General features: G+C 28.6%; 1 protein-coding gene across 3 annotated transcripts in view; it reads right to left on the minus strand.

The window, feature by feature from the left end:
* Nucleotides 1–647: 647 nt before the first annotated feature.
* Nucleotides 648–27,350, minus strand: part of LOC129981070 (solute carrier organic anion transporter family member 74D-like) — a 75,933-nt gene continuing 49,230 nt past the window's right edge. For 2 of the 3 annotated variants that reach the window (XM_056091716.1, XM_056091715.1), the window contains exons 2-9: nt 25,088–25,174; nt 19,903–20,097; nt 18,718–18,882; nt 17,408–17,603; nt 15,076–15,259; nt 13,176–13,351; nt 9,278–9,342; nt 648–1,733 (exon numbers count right to left, since the gene is read on the minus strand). In XM_056091716.1, the coding sequence (XP_055947691.1) occupies nt 1,390–1,733; nt 9,278–9,342; nt 13,176–13,351; nt 15,076–15,259; nt 17,408–17,603; nt 18,718–18,882; nt 19,903–20,097; nt 25,088–25,174 (1,412 nt within the window). In that variant the 3' untranslated portion in view covers nt 648–1,389. Of the gene's footprint in view, nt 1,734–9,277; nt 9,343–13,175; nt 13,352–15,075; nt 15,260–17,407; nt 17,604–18,717; nt 18,883–19,902; nt 20,098–25,087; nt 25,175–26,409; nt 27,271–27,350 lie in introns of those variants that run through there. The other variant, XM_056091713.1, reaches the window with a different exon arrangement.

Consider the following 27,350-nt stretch of genomic DNA (forward strand, 5'->3'; position numbering starts at 1 on the left):
CTTGAATTTTGAATTTCTAGTACCTAAGGAATGTTAAATTTAAGGAAAAATAAAAATTTATTAAAATGCATAGTGCAAAATTGAGATATTAAGCTTTATTTTATTTTATATCCGGTAAGTAAAAATTAAAGAAATTAATACTTCTCGCATGCTTAGTTTTATCGCATGCATATTGATATGCTTGTACAAAAATGAGAAAACTCTATCTAACTATAAAAAACTTTGGTTTTCCTAAAACATTAAAACAAGTAGAAGAATTAACTTGAGAGATCGCTATTTAAAAAATTGCTATTTCAGAATATAACTGATTTGCCATCAGAAACAAAATACTAAATAATAAATGAACCAGTTTGAAAGTTTATTTCAAAGAGCTTACGATGAAGGATATGATCCGAACAAAATAAGTTTCAATTATTTTAGTAATTTTTTGCTTTAATTGATTCAATTAATAGCTGAATCGGTAATTAGTATATTTGTATAAAGTAATCATTGGTATTAGAAAAATTGAAAGCGATATTAATATGTATTTCTAAAAAATTTCTAATTATCATTCTTCGTTAAAAAAAAAATATTTTTAATATTAAAAATTTAATTGTGTGTTTTTTAGTTTGTGCGTAAATCAATATAACCAAAAATTCAACTTCAAGAAATCAAAATATGTCTTTAATCAAAAGTTGAACATTAAATTATATAAAATAGATATGTACACAGATACAAGAATGTAAAAACAATTTATACGCGATATTTTACATTTTAATTTACGCAAACTGAAGAACTGAGAAACTGAAAAACTGAGAAAGAGTGCCTTTAAACCTTTAAAATTTCAAAAATGTTAAATGAATAATGCTATAACCGATAAATTTTAAAGAAAAGCCCCTATATTAATAATTTTAATTTTGCCATAATTCAATAATTTTTCATTTTTCATTTAATTTATCAAATTCAATTAAATTATTCTTCAGCTTATATATACCTTACTCTATTTCGCCAACAAAAGAAATATTAATTAACATTGTAATTAATATTTAAATAATAATAAACATTGCATTAATTCTTATTTACAATTTTTATTTTGCAAAAATTTTCTATATCGAAACATTACGTTCATGAAAGTTTAACTTATGGCTTAAGATCGTTCCAACTTACTTCTTTTTCAACTACTGATAGATAAAAGTTATGAATTTACTGAATGTGAAAAATTAAGCATGTCTGAAGATGTGTAGAAGAAATTATTTTAAAATTTACTTATTTTATATGATCTAAATATCATTTGCAAATTCTTTTTAAATGTTTTAAAATATTTCTTCCAACACATACACATTTAATAACACACATAAATAATTGTACTCTCATAAGCTTAGAAAACAATTTTCACCAATTCTTAGAAAACTACATAATAGGATCCATCTCAACAACTGGCTCTTCCTTGGAACGCTTGGTGAAAATAATATCTTCTTCTTCTTCGTCTTTAATCCATCTCGCTATTCTGTCCTCGGATGCTTTGTCTTCATCATCTTCCCCATAAAAGTTAGTCAGTCTGTCACTGAGAAAGAAGACTATAATGTCGAAGCAGATTCCAATACTGATCAGCAACATGGACATTCCATGTAAGTAGTAACGGAATTTGTCACTGTCATATAGCCAGCAATTGCCAGTCTTGGAACAGCTTTCTTCCCATACTAAGCAAGTGGAGTCTGTCAAAGCTCCGTATATAAGTGGATATGGAATAAATGCTGGAAATAGACAGATACTTATTTTTATAAATATATCCTTCACAGGAAAATATTTTATAATATGCATGTAAACATATTTTAGCAATTGTGTGGCCGAATAAAAAAAACCTTTTGAAATTTTAATTTCGATTTATAAAAATAAGACATAATATGTACAAGAAATAAATGATCCTAAAAGATGCGTCAGTCTACAATGCGTCAAAGAGCAAAAGAGACCGAAATTTTTCCCTTCAGTGATTTTACTTTCAGATTTTTATAGGTATTTCCTTGAAACGTGTAGACTTAGGAATGGAAATCTTAGGTATATTTAAAAGATGCTGTAAACATTAGGGATTTTCATCTCTTCACTTAGAGCATGAGAAAATGCTGAAGTCAGTAATTTTATAGAGCGCATACAGGATTGATTAAATAAAAAAAGTTGAATTGTATCAGGAAAGAAGAGACCATTTATCCAACTTGTTACGTTTTTACATTATCACGCTTATCTTCACATAGAGAAAACGGATGTATTGACTTTCTGATGGCAGTTTTCATTTAAAATTTTATAGAAATCAATGCTTTGTTTAAAGACAGCATGCTAAATTTCATTTTCCAAACGCTTCCCGTTCATGTGTTATCGTGTTCGTAATCGATATACAAATATGATTCTAATAAATTTAATAAAAAGTTTTAAGATATTTATTTATTTATCTAACAAGAACATAATAATTTTTTCTTTGACTATGCAATAAATATTATGGAAACTTGAATTTAATTTTTCGCATATTTACCAATGGATACAACCGATGAATGGAAAAAAATTGCGTTAAATTTGCCGTTTAACATAGAATAAAGCTCTGAAAATATTGAAAAATTGTATTTTCTTCGTGAATGCACAAATTAAAAAATTAAAAAAAATTAAATTAAAAAATTGCAAAAACAGTAATTTTTGTAAATAGTAATTAACAGAAAGTAAAATGTGAGCATATAAATGCAACAAGTGCTATGAAAAGGAAAATTTGCTTAAATAGTAAATAATTTTTAAAAATAATATTTCATTTTCTCAAATGTAATTTATATAAATAACTGCTGACAGCAATAAGCGTTTCACAAAAGTGTCACCCAGAATCGACTGAATTAGCATAGACGCTACTGCTGGGGTGTTCTTGATATTTTGGGTATCTTTCATTATTATTGAAGTATTTAAATTTTCATAGCATCGAAAAATATGTATCCACTATTGAAAGAAACTTTTCTTTTTCTATATTTTTACTATATTTATATATTTTTTTTAGTTCTTTTTTTTGTTATATTTCAGTGTTCTCATTTCACAATTCATCTTCAAAAAAAAATCTTCACACTTTTTTAATGATTTTCATTTTTAATTTCACATGCCTCGTTAATGTTTTCAAAGGTATGATACGTTCAAGTTAAACTATAGACATGTTTTTATATACATTTCATAGCTCTCCCGCCTAATTCAAACGAATATTACACAAATTTTCTCAACATCTATCCTCATACATTTATAAGTAACTGATGCAAGTTACTTATGCTTTTGATCCGGTTTATGCTTGTTATTTAGCACAGAAAGTCAGACAACAAAACAAATTTTTAGTACAAGTATATAAAGCATTAGCGAAAGATTTATATATCTGTTATATTTTAGCTATTCTATTCGCATATTTCAAAAATTGATTTTTAAAAAACTTTGACTCTGAATCATTAAAAAAAAATTGTGTAAAAAATTATAGATGATACTCCTTGACTGAAAATTTTCAATAAAAATCTCTGAAACTTCCATCTATCGCATAAGCATTAATTATTTAGAATTTAAAATAGATATCCTTCATTTACCATGAAATGTAATTAACTGTTAAGTAAATGCTTTAAAATTAACTTTAATGTTTTGAATGTAAAGTAAATTAATAAATTTTTCTCATACGAAGAAATAACAATTGCTACCTCCGCCAATTGTGTAAACATTCATTGTTTTGAGTTTAAAAGATGAATCACTTATTATCCATTTTGTGAAATGAAACTAATTTTTTAAATCCTGAGTAATATTTTAAATGTAAAACAAATAAGTGACCACATAACATTCGAAGTCGATTCGTGTTAGTTTTTATTCAAAACATCGTGTAATTTGGTGTAATTAGTTTTTTTCAAGAAGTATTGCATCATTCTTCCATGATACAATACTTCTTTGTATTTACAAAGAATGATCTAAAATTGTTTTCATTTAGACGTATATACATATAATGATATTTTAAACTCTTAATTTAATCCAAATTAATTTCCAAGATTTTATCTTAATTTAGCCCATCTTAACTTCATTCTAAAATATTCTCTTATTTCGTGGTCCAATTCCACTTTCGGTTTAATTAATACCTTTGTAAAAATATAAAAATAATGCGCCATCAGTACTACGTATCAAATGAAAGTGATATCTTCTGTGCCCTTGAAAAGGTGTCAAAGGTCACCACATTGACGCGTGGCCAGAAATCCTAGATTATATAAGACTAGTGATCATTTGTTCGACCCTTTTTTGTTTCTTCTTTACTTCTGCCTTTGTGTCACGCTGCGCCTTGTAAAAAATCATGCCTGCCACTCGGAATAGAATAAAACGAAATTAAAAATACCAAGTCTCTTCACTGCTTCAAATCTGCATTCTACTTAAACCAAAATATGTTACATATTATTTAGCCGACAGGATTCGAATTCATTACATATACATATATCAAGTAATGAGAATATGTTGCGTAATGTCAATTAACATAACATAGCAATCACATGACAAATGTAACTATGTTTGCCACATACATCTAATTGTATGTGCCTTATACTGTGTTGTAATGCCATGCTCTTTTTCCCTTCTACAAGATGAACAATGGATTCCAAAATTAAATTCCCTAAAGCGTTTAACATATATATGGCACAAAATAATACCGGTGATTTTAAATGTTAGGAAGTATGTACGGGATACATGCAAGTTAATGCATAAATTAAAGAATAAAGCAAAATTTTAGTAATAGCATTGAACATCGCCAATTCGTTGTTGTTAAAACCATGCTCTAGTTATTTCTAAGATTTAATTCTCGTTGTATCCATTGATATTCTTTATATCCTTTGCCAGATATTTCCATCAATTTTGCCCCATTATGTCGAAATAAGATGATTAATTTTTTTTCCTATTGATTTTATTTCTTTTTTGTTAAAAATATAATTAATCATCATTTTAAAATTTATTTTACCCGATAATTTGTTCCATTCTACTTCGAAGTTCCAGTATGAATAAAAGATATTTCCCAAATTATCAGTATTCGATTTAAAGGAATTGTTATCTATATCTATACTTATAATAAAGCTCAATGTGTGTGTGTGTGTTGGCGCTCTACAGGCCAGGTCATTTGACATACAGCTATCAAATTTGGTACATGTATACCTTAGAGGTCGGAAATGTGCACCTGGGGTCCCTTTTTTTGAAATTTTAACTAGAATTTTAATTATTAATTAAAAACTAACTTTCCCGCCAAAAAAATCTTCCATTTTCCCCACCGCCAACTTTTCCGCCAAAAAAATCTTCCATTTTCGCCACCGCCAAATGAGTAAGGCTTTTTTCTCCCAACAGTAATGAGGCTAGGGTTAGTGTTTTTCGGCGGATTATTTCAAACGATTCTGTTTATTTTCTTAATGTTTGATGCATTTAAAATTAAACATTGTTAATTAATCGATCCTTCAGATTCATTCTGAAGTACTTTTGAATTAAAATAAAACAGAATAAAGGAAATTAAAAATTTCTAATCCGCATAGCGTTACCCCAACTGGCGTAGAAAAAAAATCACGTATTTGCGTTACGTAACTGGCGTTGAAAATTCACGCATGCGCTTTGTGTTCTGAATTCCGCATTGTGTTGACGAATTCTTATCAATGGATGCGGACTGGATTTAAATTTTTTTTAGGTTCGTTGCATGTTTTTGTAATTAAAATGTATTTATGTTAGTTATATATTTTTTGTATATGCTTATAGTTTTAAGTGCATCGTTTTTTAAGTAGTTTTTTAAAACCTGTTTTAAACCGTCTATTTTAAACGATTCGTTTCATTTTCTTAGTGTTTGATGCATTTAAAAGTAAACATTGTTAATGAATCGATCTGCTCATGATGAATCTAAGAAAATTTTGTTGACAAATTCTTGAGATAATACGTAAATTGAAAAAGATATTCTTTAGTGCCCATAAAGTTTAAACGCTGAGTGACTCTATTTTCATTAATCAGATTATAAAAAAATTCTTAGTTTCAGTAAAAAATATTATTATATTAATTGCAGATTAATTCTTTCCACTTTAATTTAAAACATAAATTCTACGGGTGCTAACAGAAAATGAGAGAGATACATATTACGTTATGACGGAAGGCCTTTATAATATTATGAGTGAATTATATGACTATCAAAATTTGAAGTTTTAAAATATTTTGATGAAGAAGGTATTAAAGTAGGAATTGCATAAAATATTTAAATATAAAAATTTTAACGAACATTAAGATTGGCGAACCGGCTGGTCGACAAATTTTTGAGATATTTCATAAATTAAGAAAGATATTTTTTAGTTCCCATAAGGTTTAAATGCTCAGTGACTCTGTTTTCGTTAATCATGTTATTAAAAAAATTAACATTTATTGACGAACACGAACACACTGATATTCACCGTTACTCTGATTAGATGTTATAAAATATGAATAGATAAACATAAACGTGTAAACAGCTGTGCGCCGGTTTCTATGGCAACACAGCTGGAAAGGGAAAAGAAGTTTCCGAAGAAAATTCACGCATGCGCATTGTTCTGATTGTTGTCATGGCAACCACTTTCAACAGATGATTTAAATTATTTTTAGGTTAGTTACATGCTTTTGTAAGTAAATTGTATTTATGTTATATATATATTTTTGGTATATGCTTATAGTTTTTACATCGTTTTTAAGTAGTTTTTTTTAAACCTGTTTTCAATGATTTAAATTCTTTTTAGGTTAGTTGCATGCTTTTGTAATTAAATTGTATTTATGTTAGTTATATATTTTTTTGTATATGCTTATAGTTTTAAGTACATTGTTTTTTAAGTAGTTTTTTTAAACCTGTTTTAGACCGATTATTTTAAACGATTCATTTTATTTTCTTAGTGTTTAATGCATTTAAAATGAAACATTGTTCATTAATCGATCTGTTCATGATGAATCTGAGAAAATTTTGTTGACAAATTCTTGAGATATTACATAAATTAAGAAAGATATTCTTTAGTGCCCATAAAGTTTAAACGCTCAGTGACTCTATTATCAGTAATCATATTATTTAAAAAAAATGCTTTGTTTCAGTAAAAAATATTATTATATGAATTGCAGATTAATCATTTACACTTTAATTTAAAGCATAAATTCTACGAGGGGTAACAGAAAATTAGAGAGATACATATCACGTTATGACTGAAGGCCTTTATAATATTATGCGTGAATTATATGACTATCAAAATTTGAAGTTTTAAAATATTTTGCTGAAGAATCTATTAAAGTTGGAATTGCATAAAATATTTAATTATTAAAATTTTAACGAACATTAAGATTGGCGAACCGGCTGGTCGCCAAAGGCGGCTAGTATAAAATAAAAATATGTATAATAATAACTATTCTTATATAAAACTATTCTTATTTCCAACCAAACAACATGCATTCATTATTTTCGAATTTAGCAAAAGGAAATATATTATAAAAAATAGGTAAAATAGAATAAATATATAACTATTTTTTCCTAACAAAATGGTATGTATTTACTTACATGCCTGTATCGTTTTTGTGAAGGACACTGGGTACATGTAAAGCTTATGTAATATTGCAACCTATGTGGGGGCTCTTTTGTAAATAAATTGTATTTTCCACCTGTCATCCGGCTTAGTGATTGTCCAAAACCCACTACACACGGAAATGATATTCTAATTCCAGACCAAAGAAAAGCAGAAAAAGCTCACCTCAATTACTATTGCAATCTCCTTTGTTCGTTGTTGAGACATACATTCAATTTAACAACTTTCTACATCAGAGATTTTTAAATAATGAATCTCCTCTCAAGTAAAATTGTGTATAGAAATTTTGAAATTACGAAAATATATACGTCTCAATCATTTTTTTTTTTACATTGGCAATAAAAAATAATCGTCATATTACTTTGAAATATTTAATTCAAATTTTACAAAAGTAGTTTATTTATATCAAAACTTCCTTTTGCTAATCATTAATTAAAATTTCTTTAGTTTCAATTCGTCATTTGTATTTTTTCGTCATTTTTTTCATTTATACGTGGAAGCCGTAGAATGCTATGGTTATTTTTAACGACTGTAGTTAAGAAAAGTAAATGATTAGCCCTACAAACTTATTAAACTAATCATATCAAACTGAATTATTAACAAAAGCATACTTTCGGTAAGTCTGTTAAATATCACGAAGATTAATATTTAAGCTAACTATTTATATTTATATAGTGCCTTAGAAGTATCAAGATATATTGAAAAGCTAATAAATAGTAAGTGAAGTGAAGTAATCACATTTTTCAGAATGATATTGCTAATCACATTAGTGGTTAAAATTATTTTCAACTTAAGATCAGAAAAAATAATTAAGGTTTTCATCAATTACTTTTTGCATAGGGCAGCCGAATAATACTTTGGCCAGAAAAAAACATATATCGACAAGTATATTCTTTTTTTGTTTTAAGTTGTTGTACTGCCTATTCAAAACAAGCCTTTTAACATTTCGAATGGTACAACTTAGCCAAATTTGGCTAAGTTGTACCATTTGGTGAATTTCTTGTGCCAGATTTGGCACAAGAAATTCACCAAATTTGGCTCCAACCAATCCACCAAATCATGCCTCTATAATAGCCCCCATGCATGTTATGGGATAAGGTGGGAGGGCTGGAAGTTCAAACAAGTTGGTGTTTCAAGTTTAAATAAAAAGTTATTTATCTGAGGGTAAAAGGTCTGAAAAGATAAAAGAACTAAAAAGACAGTTGAACTTTATGATGGCTGAATTAGATCAGGTGTAAATTTTTAAAAGATGCAAACTTAGAATTTAAAATGCGAGTACCTTCATATCTGTCACAGTGTGTTGACAAAAAAAATCCTGCTCTAAAAGTGTTATTCTACGATTTTAAATACCATTCATAATAGTCTAGTTTTAAAAAAAGGATTCGTAATTAAATTTGAACTTAACATTTTGTCTCAATTTTTAAGCCTAAATTCTTTCCCGGTGATAGTTATTCTCATTACTATTTATTGTTTTCCGAGAATAAGTCGGGATACAATAAGATTCTTTTAATTGACTCATATGAAGCTATTTAAAATCATAGAATAACACTATATGAATATGATATTTTTTATATTAAAAAAATTCGAGCCTCAGTTTCATAATACAATCACACAACCATACCTTTACGAATATAGCAAATTATAACTTAAATTGCCTAAATAAACTTAAATATTCTAGCAAGAATCAAATTTTATTAATAAAAAATATTTATTACCAAACATTGCCAGAACACTTCCAAAGACTCCTAAAGCAAAGCTCTTGTCTTTAGCATCAACACACCTGTCAAATAGATTCAGAAGAAAATTCAGAAAAACAATATACATTTTCAAAAATATAGGACAAATTCATTAATTCCAAAATTGGAGCTTTTATTAATAAATCTAACAAAACTCTAAAGGGCGTTCAGAACTCGAAAAAATTCGGATCATAATGCTATGAAACTTGATCATTATATTTTCTTGCAGATACGGCACATGAGAAATGAAAGCGCATAACAGAAAAATATATATTTCATTAAAAACATTTTATACATTTATTAAATACACAAAAACGTTTAAGATTTTGAATAGAATCTATATTGTACTTACAATCGTATAACTTTGTATCGTGCCCTCATGTATTCATGAACATTCTTAAAGAGTGTTCTCAAAATTCATGTTAAATCTTGTATAACAGCGAGAATTACGAATATGCTTTTGACAAGACTCCCCGGGGGGGGGGGCACCTCGAAATGAGGATGAGATGCTTCCGATATGGTGGTTGGATCTCGCCACCTTGGCCGGTACATAAATAGATGGGTGATTTCGCTCCTCCCAATAATGACAGGACGTACTTCCTTCGAGAAGGGTTGTACCGTGGCCGGTGATGGCTCTTAAGACTCAACCACAGTTCCCGCTAATGTTGCTGTTGCGGCGTTCCAGTCATTCAGTATTCTTTATCCGTGTGCATTCGGGTGGGTCGGAGAGTCAGTAATATGATTATGCTTTTGACAATATATTCAGCATTATCCATTTAATAATCATATGCAAAACTATCCAAGTGATCTCAGTAATAGCATTTGAACTGGTGATCATGTCTGCCAAGTAACGATACAAGAAAGTCTTTTCAAATATTGTCTAAATATCAAGTTATCGAGATGAAAAACTTTATAGCTGATTGGAACCACATTGAACATCCCTGTTAGTACTACACACAATTTTTTATATAAAAGTAATAGCAATATTTTTCTGGAAAGACAATTCAAGAGATAATCAAGCGTAAAATAGAGCCTACAGCTGTAAAAAGATTTCTAGCAAACAAAACCACACATTTACCAGAAGTATTCATGAACCAAAAGATATTCACATGGTAGTTACCTCGTAATAACAATCTTTACGACTCTGCATATGATATGTTATTTCTTTTCATATTATATGCCGTATTTGTTCTAGAAATTTATACACAATAGAGTTAAACGTACTATACTAATAAAAAACATATTTTGTTTAAATGAACATACAACTATCTCACTAATCACTCATTTTACATGCTTCACTATTAGACTAAGATTTATATAAGCGTATTAAAACAACCATATTATTAAATGACATATTCCATAAGAGTTCACAGATACTGTTTCAAATTGCATATATTTACAGCTTGCTCTTCAATTCAAAAAAATATCCTAAATCATCTTATTTTTCAGATTTTATAAGCTTTCACTATAATTCATTTTAACCATTGTTTCTAAAATTTATTTAAAGAGTGAATTTCGTTTCTGTTTTCATTTTAATGATTAATATTATTTTCAAATTTAGAAATACACTAATTTTTATGAATTAAATAAAAATCCGAAAATATCGATAGTTCAAAAAATTTCCGAATTAATTTTGTTGAAAACTAGACAAAATGTTAAACACATAAATACTGAATTTAGTTTATAACCAGACACAAATTACCAAATGATTTATTTGTTTTAAACGTTTGAACAAATAAAAAAAATATTTAAAAAAATGGACGTATCAGTTTTGTGTGAAGAAGTCATCCTCAAGTAGATAACATTTCATCAACATGAAATGTTACCACCTCGATAAGCAACATAACTCATACAACAATGCGTGATGATATGTTATGTGTATTCTTTAAGATCAACACGACTGAAATTTATTATACTTGCAAAACTGCTCTAATGTTTTGTCTGGCCAGCAATATATCACATGTTGCTAGAGTATTCTATCCGTGCTCTAAAATAGAAGTATTGTGTAATTTAGCTCTTTCGATTCCCAGAATGAAGTTTACCCTCTTTCATGGGCATAAATGCAGACATGCATCATTACATGTCTAAGCTGTTACTATTCTAAGTGATTAGACAATGAGATATCTATGATTATGTGATATTTTAATTTAGTTTTGTTCAATTATATTAACGATGCGTTTTAAAGCAACACTAGAGCTATTTTGGGACGGACCTCGTAATTTTGAGCCGGAGACAGGATGGCGAGCTTGAGCCGGGGTCAATACCGAATCTCTAAGCTTCCGCATCATATCAACTAGAGGGCATTTGTCCCCAACGGATTTGGTGTTCACCATGCCCAATTACACGGCATCTCTTCTGTGAAATCGGGTCTCGAAGACGGAACCTTCTGATCCCGAAGCCAAGAACTTCCCATTGTGGAGGATTGGAATGAGCGAGGATAGAACCTGGGACCTTGCGGTTCGCAGCCGAGTAACATGACCACAATACAAAAGCAATTGCTCGTGCAGCGTAGCTGTTAACTGGCTTATAAGCTTTCACCACAGACTCTCCCTCCAGTGAGTCGGAGGTGAGACGAACGATATGACTGCTGAGTGGTGATGTTTTAGATGTTGAGTCTAATGCGCCCGTACCCATTTCAGCATTTTTAGTAGCGCCAAGCGTATGTGGGTGAGTGGTTGCTGATACTGTAGCTGCGTCAAGTGAGTCTGACGACTTTGGGTTGCTGCTTCAATTGAATAAGACGACTTTGGTTTGCTGTGGGTAGATGGCGCCACAACAGCTGTACGAAGGTTGAAGGATCACGTCCGGGTCACCAATGTAGAGGATTGGAATGAGCGAGGATAGTACCTGGGATCTTGTGTTCGCAGCCCAGTAACATGACCACAATACAAAAGGAAATGCTCGTGCAGCGTAGCTGTTAACTACCTTATAAGCATTCACCACACCATCAAACCACCGCAGCCTTATATGATATTGATGATCAGCACGACTATAAACTATTGTTCTGGGAAATCTAAGTTTGACAAAAATATGACTGACAATATAAACACGTTTTGCAAGAAGATTTTTTTCTTGCTCAATGCAATTCAGATCTCGGATTGAATTGGCCACTGCATGAGCTGAATTACTTGCTACTGATTATAAGCTCCAAAATAGAAATCTGAAATATTTTAGCAAATTACTTTTGTAGGATGAAATTTATACCTATTTCACTGGACTAAATTTGAACATAAGCTTCATGGGTATCATTGCTGAATGTTTGAGCGGTCATTATTACAGGTAAATAGTCAAAGAATTAGCTGCGCGTACCCTAAAACATTCTACTCTGCAAATCGACACATTCCTAAGTAGGAATATCTTTCACAAATCTTTGTGGATCATAACGGGTTAAGGGTTCAATGAATTAGTAATTTTGTAAATCTTCCCTAATTGAAGGGGTATATAAGTTTGCTTAGTATTTTAAAACGATAATCAAATTACAAATTTAATTAGTATTTTTCGAATTTTAGAGCTACATAAAGCATTCGATGTATCTAAATAATTGAAAATCACAAGAATATCCATAAATTTATAAGAAATTTTAGTCCAAAAGGAATAATAATTGTTCTGAGATAGAAATGTTGTTTAATTTATTTCTGGCAATAGAATATACAATGTTAAAATCAAACTATTCAGATAAACTTTATAAAATTAAACTATTATTAAAGATAAAATAGTATTAGAATTTTTTAACTGTTCTATTTAAAAAGATGTTACTTTTTTTTATATCCAATACATAATTTATAACTGCTTTATTATCCATATGTAATGTACAAATATAAAACATCTACAATTTCTATGATTTTTTTTAAATTCACATTGTAATAATGCTTCTTACCTGAATGTAATTAATGTGTTCCCTACTCTTGCAGTTGATGATACAAATTTACTGACGCAAAGCATGATAATGTAGGCCATGAACATGGTACAGCCTGTTGAGCAGAATCCACTGATGACATTTGAAACTTCATACGTACTGTTCCCTGCAGTTACGCATTTACAGTCGGTAAATATCTAAATTTTAATATAAAATTGCCAATGATTATAAAATATTTAAACAAATTTCTTGATACCTATTTTTTAAAGAGAATTTTATACTCAAATTCCTTTTTGTTACATCAAAGGAAAATAAAAATCAAGTCTCTTTTGGTGATAATATCTGTTTAAGTACCAACAAAACAGGGAATGAATTCGTAAAGCTTCAAATCTCCTACATATGATTACATAGGAAATAAGTATAATTTTTTTAAATATAATTATTCTGGCTCTGTTATTATGCCTTTACGGAAAATATCCGAAATTTATCGGTGTGTGTGCGATGGAAATTACAGTATGCTCAGTAAAAAATACAGACGCTTTATTCTACCGGGAAAAAAGATATGCAAGTAACAAACACGAACGAAGAGTACACAAAACAGCAGTACAAAAGCAGTAAATGGAGAAAAAAAACCCTAACAGTATAATAAGCCCATAAAGAATTCGCTGAGAGACTGCGCTGAACTACTAGCGTGAGCTTATATCAATTGACTACCGTCCGACTGATTCTCATCTGTGCGCCACCGCATTTTATAGGTTCCGTTGACAGAATACCAAGTGCTCTAGAACACACTTAGATTTCGAATCCTAATGAAGCTATTCGAGTTCTTTAATTTCTGTCGCTAAATCTTTAAATAGTGGTCAGGTTTGACACCGAGGCTGGTGATCATTGATTCGGCAATCACTCTGCCATATCTATAAAAATATTTTCCTTATTAGGCGACTTCCTGCTCAGCAATGCAATATTAAAAATTTATAACAATATTATCACATTATTACACTGTTATAGATGTTTATGTACATAGAATTTCATTTTGGGCAAAAGTATTTGTGTCTGCCGCTTATAAATAGTGATTAAATATAACTTAACGTGGGGAGAGGGGGGAAGCAACTGTTATATCACAATAAATATTACTGCCACTTCCTCCAATTTTTTTGATACAATAAAGAAAACAAAATGATGCAGCTTGGACAAAACTGAACATTTGATAAAAATCAACAATATTTCTTACATAACATGAAAAATTACATGATGAAAATTTAAGTATAAGAAGACAATTCTTTTGTAAGCTATTTTGATCTATTTTTCCAACTTTTTTCAGCAATTCCAAGAGTTAAAAAAAAATTAGAATGGATTTTTAGGATAGACTGTACTTTTAAAATTAGATGGCCATATTTTTCATGACCATAATATAACTGTCTTTTTCTTTTTTTTTTTTTTTCAAAGAAAACATCGAAATATAATTGATGTTTGAAGAATTTCATTCAACACTATGGAATAAAAGCAAATATAAACTCAAAAGCATTTTAATATAATGTGGAATAGTTACAAACATTTGTGAAGGAATTTTCATATTAAAATCGTGATGCATTATAAAAAAAAAAAAAAGGAAAAATCTGTATTCTACAATATGCTATTTCTAGCTTTCGCTTTCTATCTATCAATATTCCAATTCATGAGACATCATGGATATATCCTACAATATTTATACTAACAAACGACTGAAAATGTATTGGTTTATTTCTCATTTTCAGTCTCCTATATTATATATATTCTGTTATTCAAATTCTTCCAAAAAATATCTCACTTCTTATAAACTGTAAATTCGAAAATAAATAAAGTATTATGGCGATACTTTAGGCATAAAATTTAAATTTCATATTAATGTATATTTTTCAAATTTCAAAAAAAAATCAAGTACTGTTGCATTGGAAGCTGAGGTTATTGTTGGTTGAATTATAGATGAAATCATTCCTGTTGTGTTTGGACATCCAGCGAAACACGGGGAAAAGAACGAGGAAACGCCATCTGGTCCACAGACAGGTTCGAATACTCTCCTTGTGCAACCGCAACCAGCGTTGCACTCATTATACAGATTCAGAGTTCTAAAAAGGAATTAAAAATATACTTTTTCATATTTGAAGTTTATTTTACAAAATGAATAAATTTCTGATATTCTACAATAAAGATTCGTTTTATCCAACAATAGGGGCAAGGTTTGATTTCTCGAAAAAATAATATCTGTTATTAATAAGAAAGTATGTCAAAATATTTGGTGCTGATGTTCATCCATAATGTTAAGTTGATAAACAAAAGTAAGAAATGATAAAATAGCCCAATTTTGAAAACTAGAGACATGCCTCTATGTATAGGATATGTAAACGGAAGTACAGAAGTTCTTTCATTATGAGATGTGCATGCATTTTTTTCTGTCTCTCTCTGGGATCGTTTTAACAAATTTAAAGACTCTGAACTAAATTTTGATAACCCATTAGAAACATAAGTGGGAAATAATCGCGACTATAGCTAAAAGAAAGTTCCTCCCTTATAAAAAAATTGAGAAGAAAAAGGTCATTTGTTTTCTTATTAACACCACAAAATCTTGCAATTTTAGCATATGCACAAATATTGTATTCCTTAAATAAAAATAATTTTTCATGCACTCAATATAAGTGTTTCTCTTATTGGTTGTGGCGCCATCTATTGGTAAAAAGAAAAGTTATCATTGTATCAGTTGGATGCAAAAATTATTTTAATACAATTTGTTGCATTAAATATTTTGTTAATTAAAAATATAAACATATCAGTTCTTTCTTTAATTTTTCATAATCAATCAAGATTTCACAAAATTATTGAAGCTTACTTTCCTACTCATCAGAGAATTACAAATTCTTGATAATTCTTATGGCAATATTTATCTCTGCAGTTTCGTTTAATGTAGCAAAAATTAATTTATGAATTCTAAATAATCAACATTGGGGAATACTATTGAACACTCGTCGTTATGAATATTTTGATAATCGTTAGTGTTCAGAGAGAATTTTGCCTTTGAAGCAAATACTACTTCGATTAAATTTAACGATTCTTTATATTTTTGTTTTCTGGTACTTCTTCAATTATTTAAAAATCAAGCAACTTATTGAATGCTTACTCCTTTAATTTGACTAATTTTATTAAACTTTACATTTAAGCTTTTTTTATCATTATATTCTAATTTTATCCCATTTTCTTATTTTCTTTTGAAATATCACAAACAATATTTCCAAAAAGCTCTTGATTTTCATTTTTTATTAAATATTGCTTAAACAAATATTTATCTGAAATTTCATTTGAATTAATTCGGTATCAAAAAATCATTTTATAAAGGCTAAAGATGTATCCTGCCGTATCACATGATTTCATAGTTTTGAGTATTCATGATTTTAAGTGGTTGCTTTCATATTTGTTTTTAATATCTGCTGCAGATGAAAAATAAGAATAAATTTACTTTTGTGGGGAATATTTATTGTGCATCTCAATATAAATTTAAAAATTTATCAATAATTTGAAATATTTTGGCAATTTAATTTATTTTGTTTAATAATTTCAAAAACATTTTCACAACAGATTTTACAGGAAGTTTTGAAGTTACAGATATCTGTAAAAATTAATTTTCTCTACTTTTTAGCCTCTTAGTTAGATTTATCATATTGTTCCCGAATAAATAAATATAACACCCTCCAACTGTATACATATAAAACAATTAATAACAGAAGAAAAAATAATTAGAAGAATCAGATAAAGATTTAGAAACCTTGATATATATTTTGTCATTCTTGCTTCGTGAATCTAAATATTTTGTTGTTCATTATTAGAACTATATGAACAAATGCAATCCCAATTAGCATAAATTATTATACAATATATTTACGATGCCATCAGATATTCTGAATGCCGTTCAAAAATGAGAAAATATCATAACAATATTATTGGGCATTTCCAAATTATCATAGAATGCTCAACAATATTGCAACAAAATTTTCACGATATTAACCGACATTCAAATTATAGAACAACATTGCTGAAATATCGTGTAATATCCTTTGCTAATAGGACTAATTTGGTTCACCGCTTTGTTTCATTTTATTCTGTTGTATTTTAGAAAAGTCCCTGTATAGTCTGTGGTAGGTTCAAATAATCAATAAGTTAAAAAACTGCTTTATACTTATTAATTCTGATTTATAAATCAAACAGAAATGTAAAAATATACCTACTGATCTTCGTTGACACTAGTTCCAGGCATCAATATTCGATCGCATCCAAGAAAAATAGAAACAAAAAGTCCAAAGACAGAAAAGATCTCGACCAGAACCATATACCCAGTTAAGTATCTTGGTCTAGGTTTGAATTTCTTTATTAAAAATCCACCTAATAGTACTCCTAATAACATAGAAAGTATTCCTGTTGCACCTGTAATTCAGAATAAAAGAAATTTATATCAAGCACAAATCAATTGCAGAAATCAATCATAAAATAACTTCCCTTGTTTGGAGGTATCTGCAATTAAAATTTATCAGTTGAAGGGAATCAAGTTTCATATGCACATTTTTTAAAGGAATGAGGATATAAATGCATTACAAAAGTGATAAATGGATTAATAATGATAAAAACTATACGAGAAATTACTGGTATCATATCATGTATACAGGTAAAGCCAATACAACGAACCAGGGACAGAGAACTATAATATTAATTTATAAAAGATTATTTTCTGTAAGTTTCACAGTGTCGATCACTAACTTCTGCATGTACATTTCTTAATTACTCGCACATTAATGCATGATCGATTTTCTGTGAGCTTATTGTGACCCATTTTCATTCCTCTCCTAACAGTATTACTGTGTGTGTGTGTGTGTGTGTGTGTGTGTGTGTGTGTGTGTGTGTGTGTGTGTGTGTGTGTGTGTGTGTGTGTGTGTGTGTGTGTGTGTGTGTGTGTGTGTGTGCGTGCGTGTGTAATTTATTTATCAATAATTTTTATAATTTGGTTTCCTTCACTCATTAATTTTAACTGCAGATGTCTCCAAACAGGAGAAACCATTTTATTATCATCTAGTATATCAGCTAAACAATAACCATATAAATTTAACCTTTGTATGGTTACCTCATTAACACTTATAATTCATTTAACACTGTCAAAAACAAGTATTTCTAATACAACTAGACGATAAGACATAATGTAGTTTATCCTTACACCAATCCAAAAGTATTAAAAGACTTCATTACTATAGATATTTATGCATGATCAACCATCTTCCTTATTGCTTTGAAATTTACAAAACATTACAAATTTGATGTTTACATATTTTACATCACAACTTTTATTTACATTTACAAATTTTATATTTACATAATATTGCAAATGATATTTAATTCAGTTATATATTTTATGTTTTAAAATGTAAAAGATTGAAATTACAAAATGTAATTTAAAATTTCTCTATCAACGTGAATTGGACGGATTTTGTTAACAGATTTTTTTTATTATTTTTTTATGAAATAGCATTGAAAACATGATGAAACTCACCTGAGAAAAGACTGGCTTCTGATGCCGATTGTTGGTATTGTGATTCCATAAATTTTGGCATGAATACGAAATAACCAGCAAATCCATTTACTTGAAATGTGATACTAATAACATGACAAACCAAAATGGGATTTTTCATTAATCTCTTTATTGCTTGAGGAAAATCTAAAAATCAATAAAAATAATGTGTAAAAATATGATGAGAAAATCTAGTATTGCAGAATTTTATTTTAAAAAATGGGAAATAAAAATACAAAATTAATTAAGAATTGAAGCGTTTGAAGAAAAATTAAAATAAATGTGACAGGATATAAATGTTTGTTACTTAATAATTTCAGCTTAACAGATTCATTTGATTTCCGAATAAATTATATCAAGTATAATAATTGTAAAGATAAAAATTTATTAAATAAAGGTAAAACAGGCTGAATTAATACTTTTTATCTTATATATTAATCAATAAAAAAAGAGTAAATGTTTGCAGATTGCCTTTAGAAAGAGATGTCAGTGTGTACTGATCAGGAAATGTATGGATATATGCTGAGTTATTTTCAATTGTTAAGATGAACAAAAAATAATATTCAATAAAAATTAAGAAATTTTTCTTTTAGCTATGAATCCATATTTTGTAATCAAGTGACGCATTTTATAGCTATAATATTCCATTCATAATATCTACTTTTATTTTAAACTCATTTTCGTTTTAGTTTGTTTTTGAAAATTCTAGCTGAGTTTTTAAATATGGAATTGGAATTAAAAGAGCAACTAACCTTCTCTCTATCTTAAGCTTTAAATTTTAATCAAATATAGTCAAAGGGTATCTGTGTTTATCAAATATTATATCTTAAATTGAAATCAGACATAAAAATATGAAAAGGACAATCATTGCAATAAATTTCAAATTTGAATGTTTTTTAAACGAAAAATTAAAAATTCCAAGCTGAAAATTAACATTAAAATCTTAAAATCTCCAGATGCATTCAACCTGTTTTTATATTTTGCTATTGGCTATTTGCTTGCAATAATTTATATTAATTAATTCTACAAATACATTTTTAAAAAACTTTTTATCATATGAATAGTGAATTTTCTTCACTCAAAAATCAACTATACAATTTACACATTGATTCGTTTTATTTTGTATTAACTTCAATTTTCTCATTAGAACAAAAAACTTTTTCCAACCTTTCAGCTTCGGCATCTCGTCTTTTTCTCCTTCGTCCTTCAATTCCTTCTTCTCGGATCTGAAACGCTCTGGTAGCTCCTTGGGGAAGAGTGCCAGCAGGATGGTAAAAACAAAGATGGCCGCTCCCAGAATGAAGAATCCCATCCACCAAGCACCCACCCATCGAGGATTGTGTGGATCGATCCCTGGATCATCTGCAAGAATACATCATTGTTCAACGTTCATCCCCCATTTGTAAAGGAGATTTTTATCAAAAAGTGATTATGAAAAAGCAATCGAGATAGTTAAACAATTAAATCCATTTTGTACCAGACAAAAAGATACAAATTTAATGGTAAATAGTTTCTTTAAAATTTTATTTTCTTTATAAATTCTCTTTTATTGTTATTCAGTTAATTTTCATTAATGGCTTAATAACAGCATTCTAATTGTTATTCCATTAATTATTCAATTAATTTCCTTTCATTCTAAATAATTTTCTAATTAATTTCTGTGGTTTTTGATTAATAAGATATTTCTGAAAGCAATTTTTAATACTAAAATCTCATTAAATAAATGAAATGGAAAATCAAAAGAATTTAAAATTAGAAGTTGTGAACTCGTTTGTTTATTTAGAAATAAATAGCATAAAGTAAATATGTATATGTGGTGAATTGGTGATAGGATCTCGATTTTGGAATAGGAGGGCTCAAGATTCCGGTTTTCCACCGAGTATCATTTGTGCCTTCATATGAAATCGATGGTCGAGGATCAAACATCTTCTGTTGGTGTGGTGTAGAAGCATGGTGAAAGAGATGATAATTCTTTTAACCGTAATTGGAATAGGAGGGCTCAAGATTCCGGTTTTCCACCGAGTATCATTTGTGCCTTCATATGAAATCGATGGTCGAGGATCAAACATCTTCTGTTGGTGTGGTGTAGAAGCATGGTGAAAGAGATGATAATTCTTTTAACCGTAATTTGCGTCGTCTCTATCGAAATGACCTCGGTGGTGCATAAAAAAAATGAGAAGTCAATGAAATTAAACTAAACTTATTGCAAAGAATATCCAATTGATGTAGAGTTCTTAAAATGATTCGATTACGTTCTAATGCCTTATTGCTTCATATTTTTTTGTGCACAGACGCATATATCTTAAGTGCCCATGAAAAAGAATATTTTAATTCAAAAGCTATTACTTTTATTCAAAATAATTGTCTAATAAATAGTCAATCAAAAACAAAAATTATGCTAAAAAGTTTATACCAAATTGTATCAAAATTTATATCAAATATGGTTGTTTGTCGTAAATAGAAATTATAAAGACTAAGCATAAATGACTGGTACTTTTATCATACAGTCTAAAAAGAAATGTCTGGTGATTTTATCACGCAGATTAATATCAGAGAAGATAATGGTTTATCCCCCAAAGTAGATAAACTGTTGAAAAATCTTAAATACTTTCAATTCTTATATTGGAGGAGGAACCATTACCTCAATTTCAGTGATAATATCCCTTCCTCTCGTTTAGTTCATGAATTCTCAAACTATGGTTCGTCTTTAACACTTTTTTTAATAAATCTTTCCACATACATCCATTTAATAGAAGGGAATCCTGGAGATTCCAAGTTCGAAGATATTCTGTGGCGAAAAAAAAACTATGGTTCGAGAATATGTAGTGTTGTGTGAAAAAAGAATGACAATCAAAAAATTTATCACGTGGCTCTTTTATACACAACTTTTTTACATTTGTAATTTGAGAGTTTAAAAAAAAGGATTTAAACAATTTCAATAATATTTTCCAAAAATATTAATTTTTTCAGTTATTATAAATTAATAGGGAATTTTCAGTGTGGTTTAATTAATAATAATAAATTTTCTCACCAATGATATTTTGAAGAAAGGTGATTTTTTTACACAGACAGGAGTCACCCTAAAAAAACTTTAAAGAGGCATTGATTTAGATCAATATCTTATATTTGAAGTTTCATTCGAAGTGAAATCCTGATGCTCTTAATATTTAACTAATTTCTCTTACTCTACTTTTACAATTATTCGCCATTAAAGTATAATATGTTAGTAGAACATATTGTTTGATGTTGTTGTTTCTTATGGCACTTGCCACGGACAAGCCCGCTGTTGAAAGACAGCCGATTTAAGCCTAAGGGGAAGTGCCTCTTGTTTTTATCGTAGAGCCAACTTGGGCCAAGAGTACGACTTGACTACTCACGCATCACTCATTCGCTTGCACAACCCCTTTTTACAGGAGGGCACATTCACACATCTCACAGTTAGAACAGGAAGAACAACCATGCCCAAACCGGGACGCCCAGATCACGGGGAAGATGCGCTACCCCTATGCTAGGACGCCGGCATTGTTTGATGTTATTAGGAAAACTGTCATACAATAAATTTGCCTCTTTTTATAAATTTATTTTTAATACATTGAAGGGGTTGTTTAATACGATAATATTATTTATAAAGAATAGTTCTGGAAACATCGATATACTCAAAATATTTTCAGGCATTAATACTTTTTAGATTTTAACTTTCATAGTTGACTGATATAAAACTCTGCTGATTGAAAATTCTCACAAAACATTTATTTTATCACACTTCTCAATGCCATTTAAGGGAGATAACACAAAACTTTCTCCTTTCTATTTCATGAGTGATCTTGCAGGAACTTGCTACATCCAATGATTGCAGAAATATGCTTATCAAAACGCTATAAAAAATGCTCCAAAGCTTATATCAAAACGATTAAATCAATACGTTTATATAAATTACAAGCAGAAAAAAAGTTCATTAATTTTTAGATATATTTATCTCATTTTCCTTCAGCCTTCTTCAAGATAAATACAAGTCGAATATTGCATCTCACAATGATGTCAATGGCACGAGTCGTTTCTATTATCAATGCCATTAAAATTTCTTCCGCGTATTTCATAAACAATTGCAATACTAAAGAATTCGCCTTGGGAAATATGAAATACTGATTTTAACAACTATCTCATATACAAGAATAATATGAGATAGTTTTGGAAGGCTTAACATGTTTAAGGCTTTCTAAAGATAGAAATTTGAATTTTAAGGCAAACATGTTTTCATAGATAACTAGATCTCGTGCAAACTTTTTCAGATTAGAATCGGATTTTTAAAAAATTCGAAATGTGAACTATTTTTATTTATTTTCTAAAACAGTACTGTCTTCGTAATTATGGCTTGCTTTTAGTCTATAATTGTTTTAAAATCAATTCATTCATTTAAGGAATTAGTCAAGAATTTCTAATATTAATCACTTATTTATGAACAGGTAAGCTAAGTTTTTTCTGCCTAGTATCACTTTTAAAGAGTTTAAATTATGGAAATTTTATATTGAAAAAAACAAATCTTTGTAAAATAATAAATTGTATCAATACACACTTATCAGCATTAGTAACGCCATGTGGTTAAGAAATTTCAAATTCAAGAAAGATGTTTAAACTTTCGCAGGCATGCGTATATTTTCCCCGAAATTATTTTTTAATCCTTTGTTTAAATCAAAAAAGAGATAAGTTTGCAAAGCACAGATTATAATTCTCTCGTGTTCTCTTTTAGAATGTTTACGAATTTATTATATATTTTTATTTTATTTTATTCTTTTATTTATTTTTACTTACATCCAACAATCTTCTTAAAAAATATAACGAAGACATACGAAAACAGAGATTGAACTTATTTATCTATAAATTAAAACGTATTTTAGAAATTGATAAGAATGTAAAAGAAGTAAGACTAAAGGTTTATTTTAAATCGATAATTTAATTAATTTTTCTTACAAAATTCATAGAAATACAATCATTAGTCATATTTCTCCATATACTCTAACAAATCTCACCAGACCGTCTATATAGATATCCATAATTCATTTTCATTTGATATTATTTTATAAATAATATTCTTTAAAATTCTTTAGAAAGTAAAATAATTATTCATAATGATTTCTTTCAGATTTGCTTTAAATATTTTCGATTAAAATTTTATGTCATCTCACAGAAGTCACTTAATTTTTATTTACTTCACACCTAATTTAACTAAGATGCTGCTCATTAAATTTTTTAGTAGTTTTTCTGTCTTCATTAGGTATTGTGATGAATAAATACTTGAAAGTAATGCGTGTAATATGATTGTGTTTACAAAATTTAAGTTTTTCCATAATACTTTATTATTCCTTTCTTACTGTGTTCGGTAATTTTTTTATATATTTTTTTCAAAGATTCTTCTTTATTCTTATATTTTAAGGGGAAATGGTTAGATGAGGTTAAAATAATTTGTTAGGCAATGTTTTAAAAAATATGCTTTGAATTAGATTAGATGGTTTATCTAATGCCGAGAAATAATTTATATCATTGTCATGATTCTTAATATTTAATATTTTGCACACATATTTACACATTTTCCAAAATTGGGTGTATATTTTAGTTAGCAAAAAACAAAATTTATTTCATATTCCATGCATTTTTTCACCACTGTTATTCATATTTAAAAATAGAATTTTGCTTGTATGTATTGATCCAGTTCTAAACAATACAGTTAGATATCGAATTCTTATGAGTAAAAAAGAAAAGCAATGGTTTTAAAGAGATTTCCAGATCTTTATTCCTTATACAATAAAATTTTTATTCTGAATGAAAACTCTTTAAATTGGTGGAATCATAAGTTGCTTAGGAATAGAATTAGTACTACTGAAACAATGTGTACATAATTTTTCAGCACACACTCACATACACACATGCACAGATAGATAGATAGATATTTGATAGGAATCTGCAAATTTGATGTATGAGTTATATACAAAATTTTATCAGTCTTACTCAAAACGTTACTGAGTTATTTTTGTCACATACAGACGTAATACAAAAAAATGTGTTTTTCGAATTCAAGGTGGCCTGGAAAATGCAAAAATTTGTCAAAATCTTAGGTTCGAATTTTTTGGCGTTTGTTATACTTTCTTTGTATTTCGTACAGCAACAAGTAAATTTTAACAATATTAGAATATTATGAATTTAATAGCAAATTTTAACAATATTAGAATATTATGAATTTAATAGCAAATTTTAACAATATTAGAATATTATGAATTTAATAGCAAATTTTAACAATATTAAAGTTCATTAAATGAGATTTCTTTTAAATAATTATAATTAATTCATATTGACTTACAGAATGGATCTTCATAATATTTGAGACAGAATGAAGACAACAGGAACCCAATAGTAGGCCCAAATATCCTTAAAGCAGCCATGGCACCTTACCAAGTAAAAAAATGAAAGTTAGTTCAAAATACGTTAAATAAATTTACAGAAAAAGATCAAGAAACATTTTTGAAATATATGTAAAAAATATTCTGAATCAAAAAGCAACTCTAAGTTTATATATTTTTTTCAAAATTCCAATAATACTACCATCATTTTTCTCTTTTTTCATATTATTAAAAATGCAAAAGCCTGATACATTTATTCATTAATTTCTCCGTTACTTTTGAAATACAACACGTTTCATTATAACATGTGGACTTAAATTTTAATTTTAATTATTTAAAATATAGACGCATGTCTGTAATATTGCCAGTTAGCCAGTTAAGTGCATCCTCATAGTGCTTCCTCTTATTGTATTATCTTTATTTATTCATTTTTACGGAAAAGGATTTTCATGAGCAATTAAATATAGAAATAAGAAACAAAAAAATATGTTTTCAATACATGTCAAAAATATATATTAATAATATGAATTTTACATTTACATAATAAAGACTGGAAAATATTTTGAGAGCAAAATCTATAAGAAACATAGATTGATAGAAACTAGATGGTTTTGAATTTCCAAATTTATAAAAAATATTATTGCCATTCATTTCAATATAATTTTGTGATCTATAAAATTTTAATAATTACAATACTTAGGAATTTATTGGTACAGTTACTACAATATTTATTTAGATTATTTATAATTAGTAGTATTTTATATCATGAATTTAATTAACACTGATAGAAAAAAATATGTATAAATTTGCCGAATTCACGAATCAAAAGAAAGAATATCAAATATTCCTATTATTGTATCATACAGTTGCTTCATTTAATACTAGGTTGATTAGTTTAATAAGCACAAATTGAAATTTCAAAGAATATGAGATTACTGTGTTTATATCAATATACATTGTATAATATAAATAAAAATATGTGTTATCACTATTTTAAAGTATTTTTCTTTGTAGAATGACTAAATAAGTATATAGTAAATAAATTACTTAATACTAGGTTGATTAGTTTAATAAGCACAAATTGAAATTTCAAAGAATATGAGATTACTGTGTTTATATCAATATACATTGTATAAAATAAATAAAAACATGCGTTTTCTCTATTTTAAATTATTTTTCTTTGCAGAATGACTGAATAAATATATTGTAAACAAATTACTTAGAACAGTAAATACGGTATGCTCTGTTAAAACCTAAGCTTAACTCAAACTTTTGTACTTACTGAAATATAATGGAGAATTTTTCTTCCTGACATTATCATCAAGGTATGGAGTCCCAACAATATAGAAAGCTATATACCCAAACCCATTCAGAAAATTGGCAAGGAACATAATGATGGCAGCAGGGTGAGTTTTGACATTTTCATTCAAATTGCAAGGCTCGCTTTTGCCTCCATACGCACAAAACTCTCTTTTACTATTCTCAGGAAGTGTCACTGTATCTTTCGAAATAATATGCAATCCCGGGCCATATATAAAATATGGTAATCCACTCAAAAAACAGCCTGCAGCAACAAGAAACATGCAAAAGGAAAGTAATCTGGGTTTGTGAACTTTGCCTCCGAAATAACCTAGCAACATGCATGCAATTATTGGTGTCACATTCTCAGCTATCATAATATAGGCAGTCACTTTGCTTCTGAAGGCGAATCTCTTTTCTAAAGTAGAAATAATTCCAATAAAATATGTGAAATAAGCTCCTTGAAGAATTGCGAGTGCACCAAACACTATTAGGTAAAATTTTGGATCTGCGTACTTTTGCAGCCATCTTGGAGTCCATCTACCAAATCCGCAAAGGTAGTCTTTTGAAACAACAGTCAATGGGTGAATTCGAAAGCTTGTAGGAACAGCTCTAAAACCAGAATTCATTTTTAAACCTTAATTTGCAGGCGCCCAAATTCTACACAGACACTAAAAGAAACTAATTAATCTTCTTTTATCACATTGCATAATGGTAACGGAGGAATAGATAACTGTTGTCACAGACATAACATAGTCATTCCTGATTTTTTTGTGAGAGAGAGTTATTAGACGCAACAATATTGGAATTATGAGTCCCTCCCCTCGAAGCTGTTATTTTTCTTATCTAACCATCATTCGGTTATCACAACCTGTGATTCTACTTAGGCCACAACACCAATTCAATTCTGCTGATAAAGCCAGA

Source organism: Argiope bruennichi, chromosome 8 (assembly GCF_947563725.1).
Source record: "Argiope bruennichi chromosome 8, qqArgBrue1.1, whole genome shotgun sequence".
In the NCBI taxonomy this organism is placed as follows: domain Eukaryota; kingdom Metazoa; phylum Arthropoda; class Arachnida; order Araneae; family Araneidae; genus Argiope; species Argiope bruennichi.